The sequence below is a fragment of the Artemia sp. Qi Xiang Cuo genome, chromosome 5 (genome assembly GCF_049724085.1).
Source record: "Artemia sp. Qi Xiang Cuo chromosome 5, ASM4972408v1, whole genome shotgun sequence".
Classification (NCBI taxonomy): Eukaryota; Metazoa; Arthropoda; class Branchiopoda; order Anostraca; family Artemiidae; genus Artemia; species Artemia sp. Qi Xiang Cuo.
The window spans coordinates 74,196,963-74,219,132 of record NC_142798.1 but is presented as its reverse complement, the minus strand read 5'-3'; the positions used below and the strand labels follow the sequence as shown (position 1 = coordinate 74,219,132).

General features: G+C 34.2%; 1 protein-coding gene and 1 long non-coding RNA gene across 2 annotated transcripts in view; both read left to right on the top strand.

The window, feature by feature from the left end:
• The window catches only part of LOC148952509 (uncharacterized), a 95,501-nt gene extending 75,912 nt beyond the window's left edge, over positions 1 to 19,589 (top strand). Inside the window, exon 3 of the long non-coding RNA XR_016141771.1 lies at positions 19,327 to 19,589. This is a non-coding gene — a long non-coding RNA (uncharacterized LOC148952509). The remainder of the gene's footprint in view (positions 1 to 19,326) is intronic.
• LOC148952510 (heat shock 70 kDa protein cognate 4-like) lies at positions 7,070 to 8,983 on the top strand. The gene has a single exon (XM_089088639.1). It carries the CDS (start codon positions 7,070 to 7,072, stop codon positions 8,981 to 8,983), a length of 1,914 nt encoding a protein of 637 aa, XP_088944765.1.
• Positions 19,590 to 22,170: the final 2,581 nt, after the last annotated feature.

Sequence of the window (22,170 nt, the reverse complement as noted above, 5' to 3'; positions counted from 1 at the left end):
GGGGTAGTTACTTGAGGTTCGTCTCTTACTATTTCAAAGAAGAGAAAGCCATAGGCTTTTTCCTGTTTGTAATGATTTTTTAAAAGATCGATATACTTTTAAAGTCATAACTATAAAGAACAAACACTAGCTATAGTGACTAAAATAATAATTAATAGTAATAGTATAATCCGGTTTGCATCGGTAGCTAGCAATCCAGTAAGAGACAATCACGTCCAATACTATGAAATATCATAACCCATTATTATAATAATATAAATATAAGAAACGATCGCGTCCAATGCTAAGAAATATAAAAACCCACAACTTCTAAAAAAAAGTCAGATCAAAACAAAAAGTATGCCGTTAGAACTGCCTTGTCCAAAACCCCTATATAGGAAATTTTTGGTCATTTGGCTTGAACAGCAAGGGAAGTATATTGGCTTGAAAATCAAGAAAAGTGTTAGTACTTAAGAACGAAAAAGATGTAAATGGTCTCATTCGTGAATTACATAATGGTTAGAGCAAAGCAAGCTGCATGCAAGTTAAAAAAAAGTACTACACAGATAACAGAGATAGTATCTTGATAAGAGAAAAGCAAAGGTATTCAACCGACCAGGCGTATCGAGAAGTAAAAATTGAAGGACTAAGTTTACAGTGTGCAATTGTTGACGTAGGTAATCGTTGCTTTGGTCTAGGTATGATGTACGTTGCTCTTTCCCGTGTGACCACTAGTGCAGCTTTACATCTAGTAGAATTTGATAAGACAAAGATTTATTGCGATGTTGATGCTTTAATTGAGTACAACCGTTTGAGAAAAATTTATAGAACAGATCTTCCATTGTTTGAGTTTCCCAGAAAGGCAACTCAGAGGTACACCAGATGAAGTACCCTTATTAACGGAAATTTCTCCAACAGGAAAGAAAAGGGAGAGTACTGTTGTGCATGCAGTCATAGAAAAAGAGAACAAAAGAAAAGTAAAAACATAAGATGCAGAAAAAGACGCTGATTTTAACGTTATGCATAAGAAATTATCTATAACAAATGAAGTAAATTCTAAAGGAAAACATACTCAAGGAAAAAAAATTCCATTGTTGGAGGTTATAATATAGAATGACCTCTTTCCTATACTAAATTTTATACGCCACTTAATTATAGTATAGGTTAACAATTCAACAGATAGCTGGACACTGGAACATCGTAGAGAGTTGTTAAATGGCTCATTTTAAAGGAATAGTATAACAAAGAATGACCTCTTGCCTATACTAAATTTTATACGCCACTTAATTTTAGTATAGGTTAGTAAATCAAAGATAGCTTCGCACTGGGACATCTTAGAGAGTTGTTTAATGGCTCATTTTAAAGAAAATTGAAAATTTACAATAAAGAACGAAACCTAGCCCATGTTAACTGAAACATAAATAGGGATTATGTAATTCCCATCAGTATCATGGCTGTTTACATTAAAAGGCGATCATTGGAATAACATACCACTGCATACATTGGACTTAGTTAGCTACTTGATTGTTTTTGTCCGGGTTGCAGCGGTAGCTAGCAACCTAGTAAGAGACGATCACGTCAATTGTTAAGAAATATAAAACCCCCTAACTCCTGAGAAAAGAGTCAGATCAAAACAAATCCAGGTTTCTGCGGTATCTAGCAACCCAGTAAGAGACGATCACGTCCAATGTTAAGAAATATAAAAACCCCTAGTTCCTAAAAAAGGAGTCAGATCAAAACAAAAAGTACACCATTAGAACCGCCTTGTCCGAAACCCCTGCATAGTAAAATTTCTGTCCCTTGGCTTGAAAAGCAAGGGAAATTTATTGGCTTGAAAATCAAGAAAAGTGGCAGCTACTACAACATTCTGCCTAACTGGGATATTTTTTTCTTTTTTTTTTTCTTTTTTTTTCTTTTTTTTTATCCAGAGATAGCTTGGCACTGGAACATCGTAGAGGGTTGTTCAATAGCTCATTTTAAAGGAAATTAATTGGGTTAAAAATCTATAGTAACTAAAATAAATTATTTATAAAAGAGAATAAATTTTTCCACCAAAAACTGCATTTTGATGTCTTTTCACACTGCAGTCTTTCAAACATAATCGTATACCAGCGGTAAGAATTGAACCCACGCCTCTGAAGAGACTGGTGGCTAACACCAGTGCCTTGGACCACTCGGCCAGGCTGCCTCTCATAAATAAATATGTGAATTGGGGTTGCAGCAGTAGCTAGCAACCTAGTAATAGACGATCAGTCCAATGCTAAGAAATATAAAAACCCAAAACTCCTAAAAATAGAGTCAGATCAAAACAAAAGTACATCATTAGATTATAATAAAGAACGACCTCTTGCCTATACTAAATTATATAGGCCACTTAACTATAGTATAGGTTAGTAAATTTACATTAAAAGACGATCACTGAAATAACAAACCATTCCATACATTGGACTTTGTTAGCTACTAATTGATTGTTTGAGTTTCATCTCTTACTATTTAAAAGAAGAAAAAGCCGTAGGCTTTTTCCTGTTTGTATTTATAGTTAAAAAACGAACTCAAGTCCAAAGAAACTGAACCCTGTGGTACATTCATATTATCTTCATTATTTTAGCTAGAATATAATAAAGATCAAACTCTTCCCTATACTAACTTCCATACGCAACTTCACTATAGTTAAGATTACAGTATTTATATTTTTACATTAAAAGACAATCACTGAAATAACAAACCATTCCTTGCATTGGACTTAGTTAGCTACTTGATTGTTTGAGTTTCGTCTCTTATAATATAAGGACCCGTAAGACTACAAAGCTGAAACATTAATGGCTTTATCCAAGCAAGCTTCAAGTAAGTTAAAGATAATAGTACTACACAAAAACAAGGCATAGTATCATGAAAAGAGAAAAGCAAAGGTATTTAATAGACCAGTTGTATGGAAAAGTTAAAATTGAGAGAGAAAAGTCAAGTATTTATGTTAGACAAGGATCTTTTGAAAATTTGCTTCTCTGCAGTAAAATAACTTGTCCAGTCGGGCAAAGCCACGGAAGAGGAGGTGTAGGAAGAGAGCAACCAGAATCTTGTAACAACAATGAGTGTGCTCAAAGGAATCTACCATATATACTTATAACTAAAGAACCAGTATCTACAATTACAACAAGCATCAACACTACAAATGCCCGAAATAGAAGCAAGAGCGAAGAGATAGTAAGAGATGAAAAGTGTTATATTAAAGGACGATCATTAGAAAAGCACACCATTGCATATATTGGACTGAGTTAGTATTTCAGTTTAGAATCGCTAAAGTTATTATGTAAACTGCAAAAATATTTATGATGTCTGAGCAATAATTTTAATCTTTTCATTCAAACTAACAAAATACCTGAAAATTTTTTACATTAAAAGACGATCACTGAAATAACAAACCATTCCATACATTGGACTTAGTTAGATACTTTATAATAAAGAACGACCTCTTACCTATACTAAATTTTATACGCCACTTAATTATAGTATAGGTTAGTAATTCAAATTACATTAAAAGACGATCACTGGAATAACAAACCATTCCATATATTGGACTTAGTTAGCTACTTGATTGTTTGAGTTTCGTCTCTTATCCGGGTTGCAGCGGTAGCTAGCAACCTAGTAAGAGACGATCACGTCCTATGTTAATAAATATAAAAACCCATAGTTCCTAAAAGAGGAGTCAGATCAAAACAAAAAGTACTCCATTAGGACCGCCTTGTCCGAAACCCCTGTATAGGAAATTTTCTGTCCCTTGGCTTGAAGAGCAAGGGAAATATATTGGCTTGAAAATCAAGAAAAGTGGCAGCTACTACAACATTCTGCATAAACGGGATATTTTTTTCTTTTTTTTTCTTTTTTCTTTTCCACAGATAGCTTGGCACTGGAACATCGTAGAGGGTTGTTCGATAGCTCATTTTAAAGGAAATTAATTGGGTTAAAAATCTATAGTAAATAAAATAAATTATTTCTAAAAGAGAATAAATTTTTCCACCAAAAACTGCATTTTTGATGTCTTTTCACACTGCAGTCTTTCAAACATAATCGTATACCAGCGGTAAGATTTGAACCCACGCCTCCGAAGAGACTGGTGGCTAACACCAGTGTCTTGGACCACTTGGTCAGGCTGCCTCTCATAATTTGGGTTGCAGCAGTAGCTAGCAACCTAGTAAGAGACGATCATTACATAAAGGATCGATGTGGTTCATTATAAATTATAAAAGGTTTAGAGCTTCTAATGTTCGAAGATTATAGAGTTAAAAATTTTCCAATACCGGGAATCGAATTTACAGTAAAGAACGATCGCTCATGTATAGTAACTGATATATGGTGGTTCCAAGGGTAGTTACTTGTGGTTCGTCTCTTACTATTTCAAAGAAGAAAAAGCCGTAGGCTTTTTCCTGTTTGTAATGAATTAGCATAAAACAAATTCCAGGTTGTAACTGACATCATCCTGGTTGTTATAGTAAAGAACAAGCTCCTGCCCTTAGTTACCTACTATGTCATGTCAAATTAGCTAATTAATTTCATCTAATTTTGTTCAAATCTAGTAAGAGACGATCAAGTCCAATGTTAAGAAATATAATAACCCATAAGTCCTAAAAATAGATTCAGATCAAAACAAAAAGTAAACCATTAGAACCGCCTTGTCCGAAACCCCTATATAGGAAACTTTCTGCCCCATGGCTTGAAAAGCAAGGGAATTATTGGCTTGAAAATCAAGAAAAGTGGCAGCTACTACAGCACTCTGCCCAAACGGCATCTTTTTTTCCTCTTTTTCTTTTTTTTCCACAGATAGCTTGGCAATGGAACATCGCAGAGTTTTTCAATGGCTCATTTTAAAGGAAATTAATGGGGTTAAAATCCTTTTGTAATTAAAACAAATTATTTCAAAAATAGAATTAATTTTTTTACAAAAAACTGCATATTTCATGTAAAAAATCGAGCAATAACGTCATAATCGTAGGTTGTAGCCAGGTCGTCTCTTAATATTTCAATTAAGAAAAAGCCATAGACTTTTTCCTGTCTGTAATTTCACAACAAACAAAGAACATTTATATTAGAGAACAGCCAGCTTAAGTTCATCACATTTTATGTCTTTCTGTTAATTAATAAGAGATGACTTTGTAATACAACGCAATTTCTGACAAAAACCTGCATCTTCATTTGCAAGGTGGTAACACACCTATCTTTTGACAAGGGAATTATATCACATAACAGGAATATAATATCATATAACCTGAGAATATAATATCACATAACATGATATCATAAAGATTATATAAGACATACATCCTTTGAAATTTGCCCTGCTTGGCAACATGGGACCGGGTTCAATTCCCACCGCAGCAATGTTGAGTGACCAGCTTGCTACTTGTCCCTGTAAAAAAGATTATCCTGTGGGTTGCAGCGGTAGCTAGCAACCTAGTAAGAGACGATCACGTCCAATGTTAAGAAATACAATAACCCATAGCTCCTAAAAATAGAATCAGATCAGAATAAAAAGTACACAATTAGAACCACCTTGTCTGAAACCCCTTTATAGAAAAATTTCTGTCCCTTGGCTTGAACAACAAGGGAAATATATTGGCTTGAAAATCTAGAAAAGTGGTAGCTATTACAGCATTCTGCCTAAACAGCCTCCTTTTTTCTTTATTTTCTTCCACAGATAGCTTGGCACTGGAACATCGCAGAGAGTTGTTCAATGACTCTTTTTAAATGAAATTAATGGGGTTGAAAACCTTTTGTAATTAAACCCAATAGTTTTTAAAATAGAATTAATTTTTCTAAGAAAAACTGCACATTTCATATTAAAGATTGATCAATGACGTCATAAGCATAGGTTGTAGCCAGGTCGTCTCTTGCTATTCCAATTAAGAAAAAACTATAGGCTTTTTCTGTTTGTAATTTCATATCAAATATTTTCAGAAATTACATTATTAGAAGAACAAACCATTGCATACATTGGACTTAGCTGTAGTAATAAAGGGAAATGCGTGTCTTACTCGTACTAAAGACTACATCTTAAAAACACAGACAGTGTAAATAAAAGGTTACATAAAGGACCGACATAGTTCATCATAAATGGTATTTGTCAATTAGGTTTTTTTTTAATAAGTATCCATTATTATGTAAAATGCAGTAATTTTTGGGGGGTTTTACATAAAGGATTTAATAAGAATCAATGAGTCTTATTAATAACAATGGTCTTTAAATTAATTATATAAAATGCACCATTGACAAGGCACATCGTACCTTTTTCGCGTTGGAAACAACATCTTAGCTTCAAACGGGTAAACTGAGCAGACGAAATTGTCACCAACGCAGCACAAAGTACAATAAAACATAGTTGAAGAGTTTGCTCCGAGGTTCGTATGTTTATATATATTCGCAATGGTAGATTAATATACACTGTAAACCCAAAATTCTTAAGACAGTTTGACATAGCTGCACTATTCTGAAGTGCAGCGGCGATAAATCCGACTAAAGATATTTTGGAGTAACGGATCTAGTGAAGTCATCAGGTAGAAAGCAAACTATTTGTAAAGCTTCTGCATACAACATAAAATTGCACTAAAATAGCGTCATAACAAAACACATAACTAAAGTCATCATGTAATTAAATTGTATTTTTACTTTTTCGATTGTTGAATAGAACTTTGCAAGTTGTTTTGCCATCTCGAATGCAAACTATAGCATTCGAATCTAAACAGGAACTACAAATTGATAATAAGATCTCTAGAGACGCGATTAGATCATTTAAAATAGCTATGGATCATAGACAGTGAACATCGTGAAACATTAAATATTCAAAAGAGTTGGTATCGTAAGGCAATATGATGTCATCGAATAAATTCTCGGTTTTGAAATTTTTTCCGGATTGGATATTTACCCCTATTAGCTACTACTGAAACTTTAAATGCATAAAAATTTTCACTTCATCAAGATTTATTTTTATGTAATTCTTAATACTATTATAAGAATTAAAAGATGTAATTTATCATGCAAGTTTGTCCTACAAAACTGGGTTCATTTGCTATTTAAAACAATTTCAAAAGAAATATTAGAAATGACTACAAGACCTGCAATTGGTATTGATTTAGGAACTACTTACTCCTGCGTCGGTGTCTTTCAACATGGTAAAGTTGAAATCATTGCCAATGATCAAGGTAATCGAACAACACCATCTTATGTGTCATTTACAGATACTGAACGTCTTATTGGAGATGCTGCTAAAAATCAAGGAACCATGAACCCTTTAAACACAGTCTTTGATGCCAAAAGATTAATCGGTAGAAAATTTGAAGATTCTTCAGTTCAATCAGATATGAAACATTGGCCTTTCAGGGTAGTCAATAAAGATGGCAAGCCAAGAATTCAAGTTGAATTCCAAGGCAAGGCAGAAACATTCATGCCCGAGCAGATCTCTTCAATGATTCTTAGTAAGATGAAGGAAATCGCCGAGGCTTATATTGGAGAACCAGTGAGTGACGCTGTTGTCACTGTACCTGCCTATTTTAACGATGCCCAAAGACAAGCTACTAAGGCTGCTGGTGTCATCGCAAACTTTAATATTCTTCGTATAATTAATGAGCCGCCCGCCGCTGCAATTGCCTACGGCCTAGATAATAAAAACGATTCTGAAAAAAATGTGCTCATTTTTGATCTTGGTGGTGGTACTTTTGACGTGAGCATTCTTGTGATCGAAGATGGAATCTTTGAAGTAAAATCAACGGCAGGGGATACACATTTGGGTGGAGAAGATTTTGATAACAGACTAGTGAGCCACTTCGTCAAAGAGTTTATAAGAAAGTATAAAGTGGATCTTTCAACTAATGCAAGATCACTTAAAAGACTTAGGACCACATGTGAAAAAGCGAAAAGAACCTTGTCAGCCTCTACCGAAGCTAAAATTGAAATAGACTCTCTGTATGAAGGCATTGATTTTTATACCTCCATTACACGTGCTCGATTTGAAGAACTCTGTGCTGATTTGTTTAGAAGGACAATGGAGCCAGTTGAAAAATCTCTCAGGGATGCTAAACTAGACAAAGGAAGCATCCATGAAATTGTTCTTGTTGGAGGCTCAACTCGTATTCCACGTGTGCAAAAACTTCTACAAGACTTTTTTAACGGAAAACAACTCAATATGTCAATCAATCCTGATGAAGCAGTAGCCTACGGTGCTGCTGTTCAGGCTGCCATTCTTAATGGTGACAAGTCCAAAGTAATTCAGGATCTCCTTTTGTTGGACGTTGCACCTCTTTCTCTTGGTATTGAAACAGCTGGAGGAGTTATGACTTCATTGATAAAAAGGAATACAGCCATTCCTACGAAGCAAACTCAGATTTTTACTACTTATTCGGACAATCAGCCTGGAGTTTTGATTAAGGTTTATGAAGGAGAACGAGCCATGACAAAAGATAATAATCTTCTCGGAGAATTTGAGCTCTCTGGAATTCCACCAGCCCCTCGAGGTGTACCTCAGATCGAAGTGTCATTCGATATTGATGCTAACGGAATTTTAAATGTTGCCGCTGTTGAAAAATCCATGGGTAAATCAAGTAAGATCACGATCACTAATGACAAAGATCGTTTATCTAGGGATGAAATTGAGCGAATGGTCAATGATGCTGAGCGTTATCGTGCCGATGATGAGAAACAAAGGGATAAAATCTCTGCTAAGAATTCCCTTGAATCCTATTGTTTCAATTTAAAACAGATTATAGAAGGTGAAGATTTAAAAAACAAGATTAGTGAAGATGACCGAAACACAGTCATAAGTACCTGTAATGAGACTATTAAATGGCTGGATGACAATCAGTTGGCTGAGAAAGAAGAATATGAAGACAAGCAAAAAGGAACTGAAAATATATGCCAGCCTATAATAACAAAACTTTATCAAGGGGTTGAAAGTACGTCTGGAGAAATGCCTGACCGACCTCAAGAATCTGGTGGACCAACTATAGAAGAAATAGATTAAACCTCCCCCCAGAAAATTTCACCTTTGCTGAAAAATTCCCATTGTAAAATTCTCCATAGCCAGAGCATAGTGGGAGATTTTGTTTTAATTATCCTGCAAATTTCTGCGAGCAACTTCGAATCGCAAAAATAAGATAAAGTTGGCGGCTTTTGGGACATCCTAAATATTCTTTTTCGCATTCCTTTGTGGGTTGTCTTGCAGAATAAGCCGATTTGGTAGGCGGATGACTAAAAAAACTGCTGAAACTCAACAAAAACAATTTAAAGGAATTGGATCAAGTTTTGGCATACTAAGTGAAATTGTAATAATATTATACTACCTGAAATAGAGCCGAATAAATTAATGGTAAGCTTATTCAGCTTATTGGCTTGATGAATTGATCTTTTTTTTTATTATCAAATATTATTCTAAAAGCTTTTCAATGAACGCACTTGTTATGTCGCAATTATTTTAATAAAAGGAAATAAAAAACCTAAGAAAAACAATTAAAGCTGAAATGGACATTTTCGGCCCTGGATAATTCGGAGTTGTCGTTACCCCAAGCCCCACAAAACCAAATTTTCAGTAGCCCTATGGCCAAATAAAAACTTGCTAGAATACAACAAATACAGTCAATTCGTAATTACAGATGTTTTATTATTCTTCCTTCTTTTAAATATTTAAAAATTACTCTTCCATTTAGACTAAAACTTGTGAAAATATGTTATGTTTAAATAAACCACTAAAACACATTTTTCATCTCTTCTATCAAGGACAGATTAGTTCATTTTTAGCTATAAAAGCATGGTTACTACTGTCAGGTAGAGATCCTAATTTCATGAAATAAAACAAGTGCTTTAATGGGTATATCGTGTTTTTGATTTTTCGTAAATTTTAGCTAAAGTCTAGTCCAGGGGCCAGGTCCTAAAAATATGACACTTCCATGATCCGTTTGTTATGCGTGATCTGAAAGCACTTTCTGGTCCTTGGCCCTTAAAAATGACCTGAAAGATTAAAAAGTACTATCTAGCGAGTCTCGTTTGCAATCCATTAAGTTTTGTTCATTTTGAATCATTTTGAATAACCGAGAAAAAGCACAAAGAAGTTGAAGGAATTAGAAAAAAGTAATCATCAATTTTGAAACTAGTCCTTATTTAGCATGATGGCACATGACTCAAACGTTTTTCTTACTAAAATCCTTTGCCGGAGCTTCGTAAGGCTTTCTTGTTTCACCTGCTAAAAAGGTTTTTCCTTTTATCATATCAATTTCAAAAATAATCCCTTTCCTATTTTATTTTAATTGAGAACGTTCCTGTTTCTTTTTAATCGTGAGTTTCTGGATATGATACTATTGTGATGCTCATTGATTTATTGCATAATTCAGATTGTTTATCTTCAGTATCTAGAGCTTTTATTTTTGGGTTGCAAATCCCAAATCGCTTTGTCTAGGGGTGCCAGTTCAAAAAATGTGTGGGGGGGGGGGGGTTAGAAGAAAAAGTATTTTTCATAATTTAGGATGGCAATATCATTGTTTTTGCAATTTTTCAGTAAAAACGCCAAAAAAAGTATTTTCAATAAAAATATTAAAAAAGGTATTTTTCATAATCTAAGGGGGCAAAAGAATGTAGTGGGTAATTGCCCAATTTGGTGCCTCTGACCATGTCAATCTAATGTGTATCAATATTTTGCACACTTTCTGTCCACAAAAAGTGCTCTCTTGTATTTTTTAGTTTCCCTTTTTTATTATAATAAGAAATATTTGTTATTTTATTTTATAACTAGTCAAAGAGCCTGTAGAACGATTAAAAAGCCATGCTGTATACGGTCTTGTAAGGAAAATAGACGAAAATAGTTTGCAACTTCTCCAAAAAATTTTAAGTAGCCTCCATCCCAGCTCCAGAAAAAGAAAACTTTTCCTGAAAGTTCCTACTCAATCCCCAAAATGAGAAGCAAAACAGGATATAATCACCAAAGGGCTTATGAAAATCATATCCTTTTAATGAAATTAGGAGATGGTCCATTTGGAAGAACATTGCCACATCTGATGCCTTTTTTAAAAAAAGACCCATGCACAATGAGATTTGCCTAATACCTGGACTTCGCTAGTGTTAAAATGAGCCAATCAGATTTTTTTGCATAGTTTTTTCATTGGCCCAAAAATTCTACAAAGGATTCTGATTGGCTAAAATTAGTGCTAGCTTAGTTTTGGCATTAATAAAATCTCGTTGTGAATGAGCAGTAACGAAATATAAAGTTAAAATAAATGCATTTTTGACAGAAACGGCATCTTCATATGGAAAATGATATAACGCGCGTATCTTTTGAAAAGTTGCTTCTCTAAGGTATGGTGTCATGTTTATGACAACAATCAGTTGGCTGAGAAAGAAGAATATGAAGACAAGCAAAAAGGAACTGAAAATATATGCCAGCCTATAATAACAAAACTTTATCAAGGGGTTGAAAGTACGTCTGGAGAAATGCCTGACCGACCTCAAGAATCTGGTGGACCAACTATAGAAGAAATAGATTAAACCTCCCCCCAGAAAATTTCATCTTTGCTGAAAAATTCCCATTGTAAAATTCTCCATAACCATTTTTAGAGCATACTGGGAGATTTTGTTTTAATTATGAAAAGTTGCTTCTCTAAGGTATGGTGTCATGTTTATGACTCCGCTACCTCATTCTCTGAAATATCGTCATTTATTTTTGAAGTGTCGTCATAGACTGGTTTTTAGAGTATTCCTTGTATTACATTTTTTTTTTCAAAACACGTTTTTGAATTTACAGTTAAAATGGGCTTGTGTTCGATCTTTACTAGGTTGCTCCTAAGGGAGCAACCATAATAAAATACCATTTTAATTGTTTGTTTGTTTTTTTCAGAAAAAGGAGGCATATAAAAACATCTTGTTCCATAGGTTAGACTTTCCCGAAAGAAAGACAGTTGAATTTGCCTGACTTGCCATTTGAGCCTTAAAAGTGCCAGCGGAGATTTAAGCTGCCAGAAAAAGTAAAAACGCACAAATGACTGACCTGAAAAACCATAATGAGAAAATGCTTAAGGATTTTGTTAACTTTCGATGACGTGCTCATTTTCTTTGCTCTCCGAGAGATGTTGGGCCATTAATCCTGTAGAAGAGAACAAATGATAAAGGTGTAAATGTGCTACACCCGATACAAAACATTGTGTTTCCTAATGCAAATTATCATTAAGAAAAATTTGCTGTCAGCATTGGCTGTCGGCGGCTCTTCTCTACAGAAAATCTTAAAACATAGTAATGCCAGCGGTTCGGAAAAATCCAGATGTTAACAAAAAGCCTGGAAGTAAAATTTTTCACAAGAAACAAAAACAGTTGTTATAGTTTTTGGGCTCAGTTGCTTCAATGCGATTCAATGTGGCTTTCAGTACACATTTACATAAATATTTTCTTATTTTCTTTCTTAAAATACCTATCTTAAATAGTTTTTTTTTCAACCTGTTGTGTGTTTGGAGTATCTCCTGTAAATTGCAATCACATTCATTCTGTAGAGAAAGAGTTGCGAGAAGGTCAAACTTTGGCGCAAAGAGCGAGGCGTTGAGGAGGGGACAGCACCTTTCATATACGGAATAATTTCTGTTCAAGTGCAAATTATGTTCTGGCCTTGGGAAGGCATAGGAGTTTTGAGCCCGACTTATGTTAATTTCTGCTCGTTTTGAGTTTGACTCCGTTATTTATTGTAATTTCTGTTCGCTTTAGGTTTCATTTATTTATCGATGCTGATTTGTGGTAGTTTCACGCTTAGTAGAGTATTTGATTTTATTTTGCTCATTTTTGGTTTAATGGAGTTCTTTACTTTTCTTTGAAAAACTTATTTTGTGCAAAAAGGTTTGTTTAATTAATTACTCAGAAAATATTCCAGTCCATCCCCATGCTCCCCGCAAAGGGGACAAACACACCTACCTTCTGAGCCATCTTCGTCATATGACTCCTAGTGTCCCCTACGCAGTGGCACACAATTTGCTTACACTTCCATTTGCTTACCATCCATTCGTTGCTTTAATCTGATTCCAAACACGTAGGGTGCTATATTTCTCTACACCAATAAGCCAAAGCCGGATTTCCTGGTCCCGAAGGCGCGATTCAAACTTACCAAGGAAATCGTCAGGTTTACTTTGGGTACCCTGGCCCTTATTCAATGTCCATGAAAATCCAGAAATATCCAGCTGGGATTCAACTTGTTTTGGCCATTTTGCTTTTTTAGAAGATAGATAATTTTATTAGACAACAAAAAATACAGAAAATTTTTGCTGCACTTGCAAAGAAAATTCCTAAGGGCTTCAGAAGTATTCCACATCTCATTGTAAGCCGCCTTCGCTAGACGGTTGTTGGGCAAACTTAATATATGTGACCACACTAAAAGGACTAAAATATAATAAGGCTCCAGGCGCTGATAGGGTGGTAAATGAGTTTCTTAAATATGGTGGCTCTGAGGTTAGAAATAAGTTACTGAAGATTATGAATATAATTTTTGAAGAAGGGGAAGTACATAACGACTTTAGGAAAACTTTAATTAAGCCACTTTATAAGAAAGGTAATAAAAGCGAGTGTGGTAATTATCGAGGCATTAGTCTGGTCTCTGTAGGCAGTAAATTACTTACTAATATGGTACTTTTTAGACTGAGAGATGCCGTAGACAAAGTTTTAAGAGAAGGACACTGCGGTTTTAGAAAAGGTGGAGGATGTGTCGACCTAATTTTCACTCTTAGGTTAATAATTGAGAAGTTCCTGAATTTTCAAACACCGTTGGTCCTCAGTTTTGTAGATTATGAGCAAGCGTTCGATTCTGTTGCTAGAATAGCTTTAGTAAAGGTTTTATCCTTGTATGGTATACCAGACATATACATTAAAGTGATTAGTGCTATGTACGAGAATAACACTGATGCGGTTAAGGTAGGAAATGAGGTAAGCAGCTGGTTTTGTATTGAATCAGGTATAATAAAGAACGACCTCTTGCCTATACTAAATTTTATACGCCACTTAATAATAGTATAGGTTAGTAATTCCACAGATAGCTTGGCACTGGAATATCGTAGAGAGGTGTTCAATGGCCCATTTTCAAGGAAATTAATGGGGTTAAAAACCTTTTGTAATTAAAACAATTAATTTTTATTACATTAAGAAACGAACTGTAGCCCAGAGTATATGAAGTAAAAAAAGGAATCATTATATAGATGATTATTTAATTATGTTCCTTAAGATCTGGGTTGCAGCGGTAGCTAGCAACCTAGTAAGAGACGATCGCATCCAATGTTAAGAAATATAAAAACCCATAACTCCTTAAAAGAAAGTTAAGATAAAAAAAAAGTACACCATTAGAACCGCCTTGTCCGAAACTCCTGTATAGGAAACTTTCTGTCCCTTGGCTTGAACAGCAAGGGAAATATATTGGCTTGAAAATAAAGAAAAGTGGCGGCTACTACAATATTCTGCCTAAATGGTATTTTTTTTCTTTCTTTCTTCTTTTCCAAAGATAGCTTGGCACTGGAACATCGTTATTTACAATAAAGAACGACCTCTTGCCTATACTAAATTTTATAGGCCACTTAACTATAGTATAGACTAGTACAGTTGTATTTAAAGTCAATATATCAAAATTACATGAGGTTTGTCTCTTACTATTTCAAAGAAGAAAAAGCCGTAGGCTTTTTCCTGTTTGTAATCATAGGCAGCGCGCTAGCGCTTGGCTTGAACAGCAAGGGAAATATATTGGCTTGAAAATCAAGAATTATATTAAAGAACGAACTATAGCCTATAGTAATTGAATTATAAAGTACACCATTAGACTAGTATGGTGGATGGGTCTAGTTATTTATAGATGGGAATTATGTAAGTTCAATGGGTATCAAGGCTTTAGAGATGGCTGAAACTTGGTAAAGAATAAACCTTGGCACATTTTGGATTTAGTCTGCCTGATTCTTTGAAATTCGTCTCTTTTTATTCCAAATAAGGCTTTTTCTTGTTTGTATTATATAATACGGGTTGCAAAGGTAGTCTTTAAAATGATTCCTTATAATACTTCAGTTACTATGGACTACAGATCGTTCTTTGTCTACAAAGAGGAGAGAAGCTCGGGATAGCGATTACGATACAAGAATAAGAAAAATTTAATTGTCGACGAGTTAAATTATATCCCTGAAATTGTAGAGATCACAACGGAAGCTTATAGAGACCACACAGAAGTTTTTATTACCAGCTCTTTCTGTTATAAGCCGATGTCTTAGAGACAAAGCTTATGCTCTAGGTGAGGCCACTACGTTATTGCAAGATACTAATGATAAGAATTCTTCTATAACTTTAGTAATTTACTTTAATCAGTAATAATTTAATGACTAATGTATGTAGTTTAACTAGGATGAACGTGAATACACAACATGATGACTTTTTTATCCTCTTTCGTAATTTAATAGTTGCTTCTGGAGGACATTAAATTTTGAGCCCCGACTGGGGCCCCAAAAAGGTAAAACAGTTCTTAGTAACCCAAAATTTAAAAATATGTTCCTAAAAAAGTTTAGCATCTTTTTTCTTTTATTTTTTCTTTTCCTCATATAGTAGGGCACTGGAACATTGTAGAGAGCTGTTTTAGCTCATTTTAAAGGAATTTATGGAGTTGAAATCAAACAGTTGTGGTAACGAACTGTATAGTAAGAGCGACTCGTCTTAATAGTAATCGAAACTCTAAAAAACGGAATTTTGATACTAATAGATACATCAAAAGAATTGGATTTTTACGCTAAATAGATAGGTTTCATCAAGTTTAATGTTACCCATCAAAAGTTACGAGCCTGAGAAAATTTGTCTTATTTTCGAAAAAAAGAGGAAACAGCCCCTAAAAGTCATAGAATCTTAACGAAAATCAAACTATCAGATTTAGTGTATCAGAGAACCTTACTGTAGAATTTTCGAACTCATATCTGCAAAAACGTGGAATTTGGTATTTTTTGCCAGAAGAAGGATCACAGATGCGTATTTATTTGTTTGTTTGTTTGTTTTTTTACCTAGGGGTGATCGTATCGACCCAGTAGTCCTAGAATGTCGCGAGAGGGTTCATTCGAACGGAAATTAAAAGCTCAAGTGCCTTTTATAATCAAAGAACAAAAAAAAATTAACAATAGAATCACTTTTTACAAAAAAACTATATTTGTGATGTCTTTTTATGCTGCGGTCTTTTCAAAGATTTTTGATTTTTGAATTCTAGTTAAACGGCCCTTGTATTTCAGGAGTCGTTCTTAAAGAATTGGGACTTAAAGTCAAACTTAAGCGTAAAGAGCAAGATATTGAGGAGGGGTGACCCCCTCGTATACGTAATAACTTCTGTTCGTTTAAAGTTTGAATGTCGCTCCTTACTTTTAGTGAAAAAAAAACTTTTGATCGCTTTTTAAATACTTTTCTTATACGTTTTTAAATACGTTTTTTTAAAGATTATCTAGACAATTCCAACACGGGAAAATTTTCCCTGAACAATTCCCCTTGACATCTCCACAAGTAAAATTAAGTTGACAAAGAGAAAGTAAGACAAATAAAAATAATGTCATATAGGAATTCTGGGAAATTTCCTCTGGAAAGTTCATCTTCTGGAATCTTCCCTCCCATGGAAAATTCTCCCCTTGGAAAATCCTTCAGCAGAAAATTTACCCCCTCTCTCCGAAAAAAGTCCGTGTATTTCCCAATAGCAAATACTATACATAAACACTGGGCAAATTTAATGACTTACAAATCTTTCCCTAGGGACTGTAGGGGGTCATGTTATCCCCAAAGGAATAGTTACTGAATCTTTCAACTATGCTGAACAAAATGGGTGTCTCGATATCTTTTATCTGGCGACTTTGGGGAAAAACTTTGGGGCGTGGGAAGGGGGTTAGTTCCCGTTCAATCCTTTTGGTCACGTAAAAAGGACACTAGAAGTCTTAGTTTCCATTTGAATGAGCCGTTACCCGGTATTCTAGGACTATTGGTTCGATAGGATCACCCCTGAAAAAAAAACACACAGACAAACCAGCATCCGTGATCTTCTAGCAAAACCCAACAAAAATAGTATCAGGTCAAAATGAAAACTGAAGTTTGGAATCAGTATAGTCGGAACGCCTAAATAGGTGAACTACAGTCCCGCATCATGAGAAACAAGGAAAATCACTTTGCATGTGAATCTGTGAATTGTCTCCTTTTTTCATATCAAACAGTTCGTTAAAACGAACGATTTGGCTCAATAGTAACCGAATCTCTAAAAAACAGAATTTTGATAACTACAGTATTGAATTTTTATCCTGACTCCTTCATTAATTTTGATGTTACCCATCAAAAGTTACGAGCCGAGAAATCTTGCCCAATTTCCGAAAAAAGGAGAGAAACACTTCCTAAAAGTCAAGTGATCTTATTGAGAATCAAACCAGCAGATTCAAGATATCAGAAAGCCTTATTATAGAGGTTTTAAGCTCTTATATACAATTAAATAAAAAAACAAGTTTTTTAAACTGAAAGTAAGGAGCGACATTAAAACTTGAAACGAACAGAAATTATTCCGTATATGAAAGGGGCTGTCTCTTCCTCAACGCCTCGCTCTTTACGCTAAAGTTTGACTCTGTCTCACAACTTTATTTTTTAAAACAATAATTTTGCCATCTTGTAAGATTGACAAAGTGTTAAATACACCCTTTTATTTTTGGCTTGATGATTTAAAGTATCGTGCGGCTAATGAGTAAACTGTGACTTCAGGAACATTTGCAACATCTATGAAAATGTGGTTTAATATAGAATTTATTTTAAAAGCAAAATGCATTTAAAAAATGGATATAGCAAAAGCCTGCCAAATAAGCTGTTATCGTTGGATTATTCCTAGTTGGAATAGTAGCGGTTGGAGTAACCATGATGGCAGTGGCCTTGGTGAAAATTGTCGTAGTAAAAACTCACATGGTATGAGTAGTCGCGGTAGGAGTGGTTGTAGTGAAGGTTGTAGTAGGCTAGTAGTAGAACTAAATTCTTTCCGTGAAGGACAAGTTTTGTTTTTGTGACTTGCACGCTATTGGTGAAGCTAAGTCCCATATTGTATCTTTGCTGATTAATGCAATTTACCGTTAATGGTTACATTATGAGCCCTTTGGGAACATTCCCTTAGTAATCCTTGAATGATCACGAGACAATAGAGCTGCAAAATATCTTAAATATCAGCTTAGGGAAAAATCAAACTTCTTTAAGTTTGACTCTAATTAAATTTTATTTAATTAGATTTTATTTAATTATTTAATTATCTAATTATTTAATTATCTAATTAAATTAACTCTAATTAAATATTTCTGTGAAACATTTACTTACAGTACTTTGATTTTTGACTTCAGTAGTATAATATTAGCCTCAGGTTTGTATTCAACGATTTCAGAAATTCTTGGATACAAACTGGAGTGGAGACTGGAACCTATCTTTGAAAAATATAGGCTGCATACTCTTTTTTGTTTTGGGAAAAAATGTGAGCTCCGTATTTCTAATTTTTGATATAAGAAATCCTCAAATACCAGTTTTACTCAAAAATAAAGACCATTATTTAGGTACAAAGGCTGCTTAAAGTTCTTCCAGTGGTGTCAATTCACGAAAATGTGAGGGGGGGGGGCAAACATGATTTTTTTTATATCAGAGGAGGGGCAATTTTTCTCATGGTAATACACAAAGAAACCATTATTTTATAAAAATAGATAAGGAATGGTATATTTAAAAATCTAAAGGGGGGCAAAATTTGTCCCATTGACGTAACTGGGAATTGATTATGAAATTCTGTATTAGAAATTATTTGGAAGCTGTTATAGACATATTTTAAGATATTATGTTAGCTTAAAGTTGGATTGTGAGTAGACTAAGTAATTTTTCCCTCTTTTACATATAGTGACAACAGGCGTGCATGTAGAGGACTCTGTCGATCCTGTATCCTTTCGGAAGTTTAAGATTCTTCATGTGTTACAGTCTCTAAACAGTCTAAGTTTTTTTCTTAAAGTTCGAATTTCTTTTTCAAAACATCCCAGAAGCAATAATGGGGTCATTCCCCCCCCCCCTGTATCTTAGAATTATCGCAGCAAAAGCGTAAATGGTGTAAACGGTTTAATTGTGGACCTAGACTGTGAGTTTGTTATATTCGGTACTTTGATGATTTTAATTTTTCGCGTAACAGACCTTCTTTTCCCCCCTTTTTTCTCCCTAATGAACCGAATAAACAACCATTATGGAGGAAGTATATAGAAAATAAAATCCTATTGTTTTCCTACTAATTTTTTCCCCATAAATAAAATAAGAATTAATAAATTAAATTTAGTTAATTAATGAAGTTAATTATACTTTTAATTTCAGAACCTTCAAGCCGCAGCGAAAATTCTACTTCTCAGTCATCAGACTCTGCTAACTCAGCACAAAGTGGCGGCGCTGCAATTCAAAAGTAACGCTTTTTATTTGACGTTGTAAGTCATAACTCAAAATTGGCGTTTCGTTTTTTTTTACAAGTTGTTTATTTGCTACGTTTTGTGCCATCACTGCATTTGTACTTATTGATCTGAATTTGGTCAGTTTTTATATAATGATGTTTTTATAAGAAATATAATCTGTGATTTGTTCAATGGCAGAGTCTGATTCTATTATAGATATAAGACGGAGCTAATTATGATGATTTTTATCGCATGGTTATGTGGATTCGTTTTGGAATCGAAAGAAAAAATATATTGACCATTTTACCGCTCCACGCTTTTGTTTTAATCTTAACAAAGTTCAGGTTTTCCAGGTAGCAGGGATAAAAAATGGTTCTACTTGTTAGCGAAAGAAAGTCTCCTACGAATGAACTGATATATACATTCCTGAAAGATTGATTAAATTCCTTGGACCACGTCTGACTACAACGCTTTCCAAAATTATTTTAAAGCCAAACTGTAATCAAACTTGTTAATAACACAAAATTTGCATGACTTTAGTGCATAATTGGTTGAGCTGGGCTATCTTCAACTTTCAAGCACAGAGTCTACAACTAACAAATCGGAGATGCAAGACTAAGTTTTTCAAAGTTAAAAAGCTTAAAGTAGTATTTTTCTTATATGCTTTCGATTCCAATGAAAGATGTGAAGGAAAGGTGTCATGTTCACCCGTCCATATCTTTTACGAATCGGCCATTTCTTTTCTTTTTTTTTCCAAGTATGAAGTCGGTCTTTAAAATAAATTAATTAAAAAAACTTTTTCCACAAAATAAGTTTTTCAGAGAAAAGTGAAGAACTCCATTAAACAAAAATTGAGCAAAAATAAAATCAAATAATCTACCAAGCGTGAAACTACCACAAATCAGCATCGATAAATAAATGAAGCCCAAAATGAAAAGATATTACAATAAATAACCGAGTCAAACTCAAAATGAGCAGAAATTAACATAAGTTGGGCTCAAAACCCCTATGCCTTCCCAAGGCAGTTTCAGGCTTTGTGGTAGTTTGACGCTTGGTAAACTATAAAAGTAAAAACATTTATATTTTTTTCAGTAAAGTGCAAATTATGTTCTGGCCTTCCCAAGGCAGTTTCAGGCTTTGTGGTAGTTTGACGCTTGGTAAACTATAAAAGTAAAAACATTTATATTTTTTTCAGTAAAGTGCAAATTACATTCTGGCCTTGGGAAGGCATAAGGATTTTGAGCCAAAATTATGTTAATTTCTGCTCATTTTAAGTTTGTCTTGGTGATTCATTGTAATTTCTGCTTATTTTGAGTTGCATTGATTTATTGATGCTGATTGGTGGTAGTTTCACGCTTGGTAGATTATTTGATTTTATTTTTGCTCAATTTTTGTTTAATGGAGTTCTTTATTTTTCTTTGAAAAATTTATTTTGTGGAAATTTTTTTTTAAATTAATTTCTGCTCGTTTTGTATTGACATTGTCTATTCAGAGAAAAAGAACGTAATACTTTAAATCTTTTCGTTTTTTTAAGAATTTATAGTTTGGCCTGCTATTTGTATGATGGAGAAAAATTTTAAGAAATTTTTAACAACATACACACTCTTAAAAATCTGGACACAAATAGTAATGTTTAATTTAGTTTCATACTTCCTCTAGTTGACCTGAAATGGAAAACGTGATACCATTCGCAAAAAAATCTGTTTACTTTCTTGGGTAGCGTGGATACACTTACGCTATTTTGATATGGTTAACTTTTAATACCAGAAACAGCCTCGAAAGTTTGAACATAATACCCCCAGTCGTTCTTGGGATACTGCTGAGATGCCTTATTAGGAATTAACACAGTGCATTTTGATTTAATCTTATGGCAACATTTAGTTTTTAAACATTAAGTCAGATTGGAGGATGGTCGTGGGAGGGGGATTAGTTTCCCTTCAATCACTTTTAACTATTAGAAAGGGCATCAGCACTTTCTATTTTCAATTAAATGATTTTGAAAGTTCCTATGACAACTCTTTCGATACAAAGTGCCCTGGTCTAAACAACAACAAAATATAATACATTCTACCTACATCCATCTGTACCATAAATATTCCAAGCCTTCCAATCACTTTTGACTATTAAAAAGGGCACTAGAACTTTCTATTTCCAATTGAAGAGCTCTTTTTGAATTTCTACGACAATACTTCCTATAAACACCTTATATGCCTCCAGGGCATAAATTACAACTCTTACCCTAAGGGCTGTGAGGGTGGTTGTCATCCTCTAAGACCTAATTTCCAGAACTTTCAACTACGTTACACAAATGGGTCAAAATTTTGATTGGATGTGTCTGGAAAAATGGTGGGTGTGAGATGGCCGTAAGTCTTTCTGCAATCACTTTCAACTATTAAAAAGGGAAGTTGCCCTTTCAATTTCCAATCAAGTGAGCCTTTGAAGTTTTTACGACAACGCTTTCAATATACCTTATATGCCCCCAGGAGATAACTTACAAACCTCGTCCTGAGAGCTGGGCTGTCATCCTCACAGACCTAATTTCCAGAACTTTCTACTACGTTGAACAAAATGGCTATCTAAAAATTTTGATTGGATATGTTTGGGAGAATGGTAGGCGTGAGATAGGGGTTAGTTACCGTCCAATAACTTTCAATTATTAAAAAGGGCACTAATCCTCTCAATTTCCAATTGAATGAGCCCCTTTTGAAGTTTTTACGACAAATCTATCATTAAACACCTTATATGCCCCCAGGGCATAACTTACAACCTTAGC

What these genes read in the sequence shown, in the direction of transcription:
- LOC148952510 (XM_089088639.1), top strand. Translation starts at nt 7,070, where the DNA reads ATGACTACAAGACCTGCAATTGGTATTGATTTAGGAACTACTTACTCC.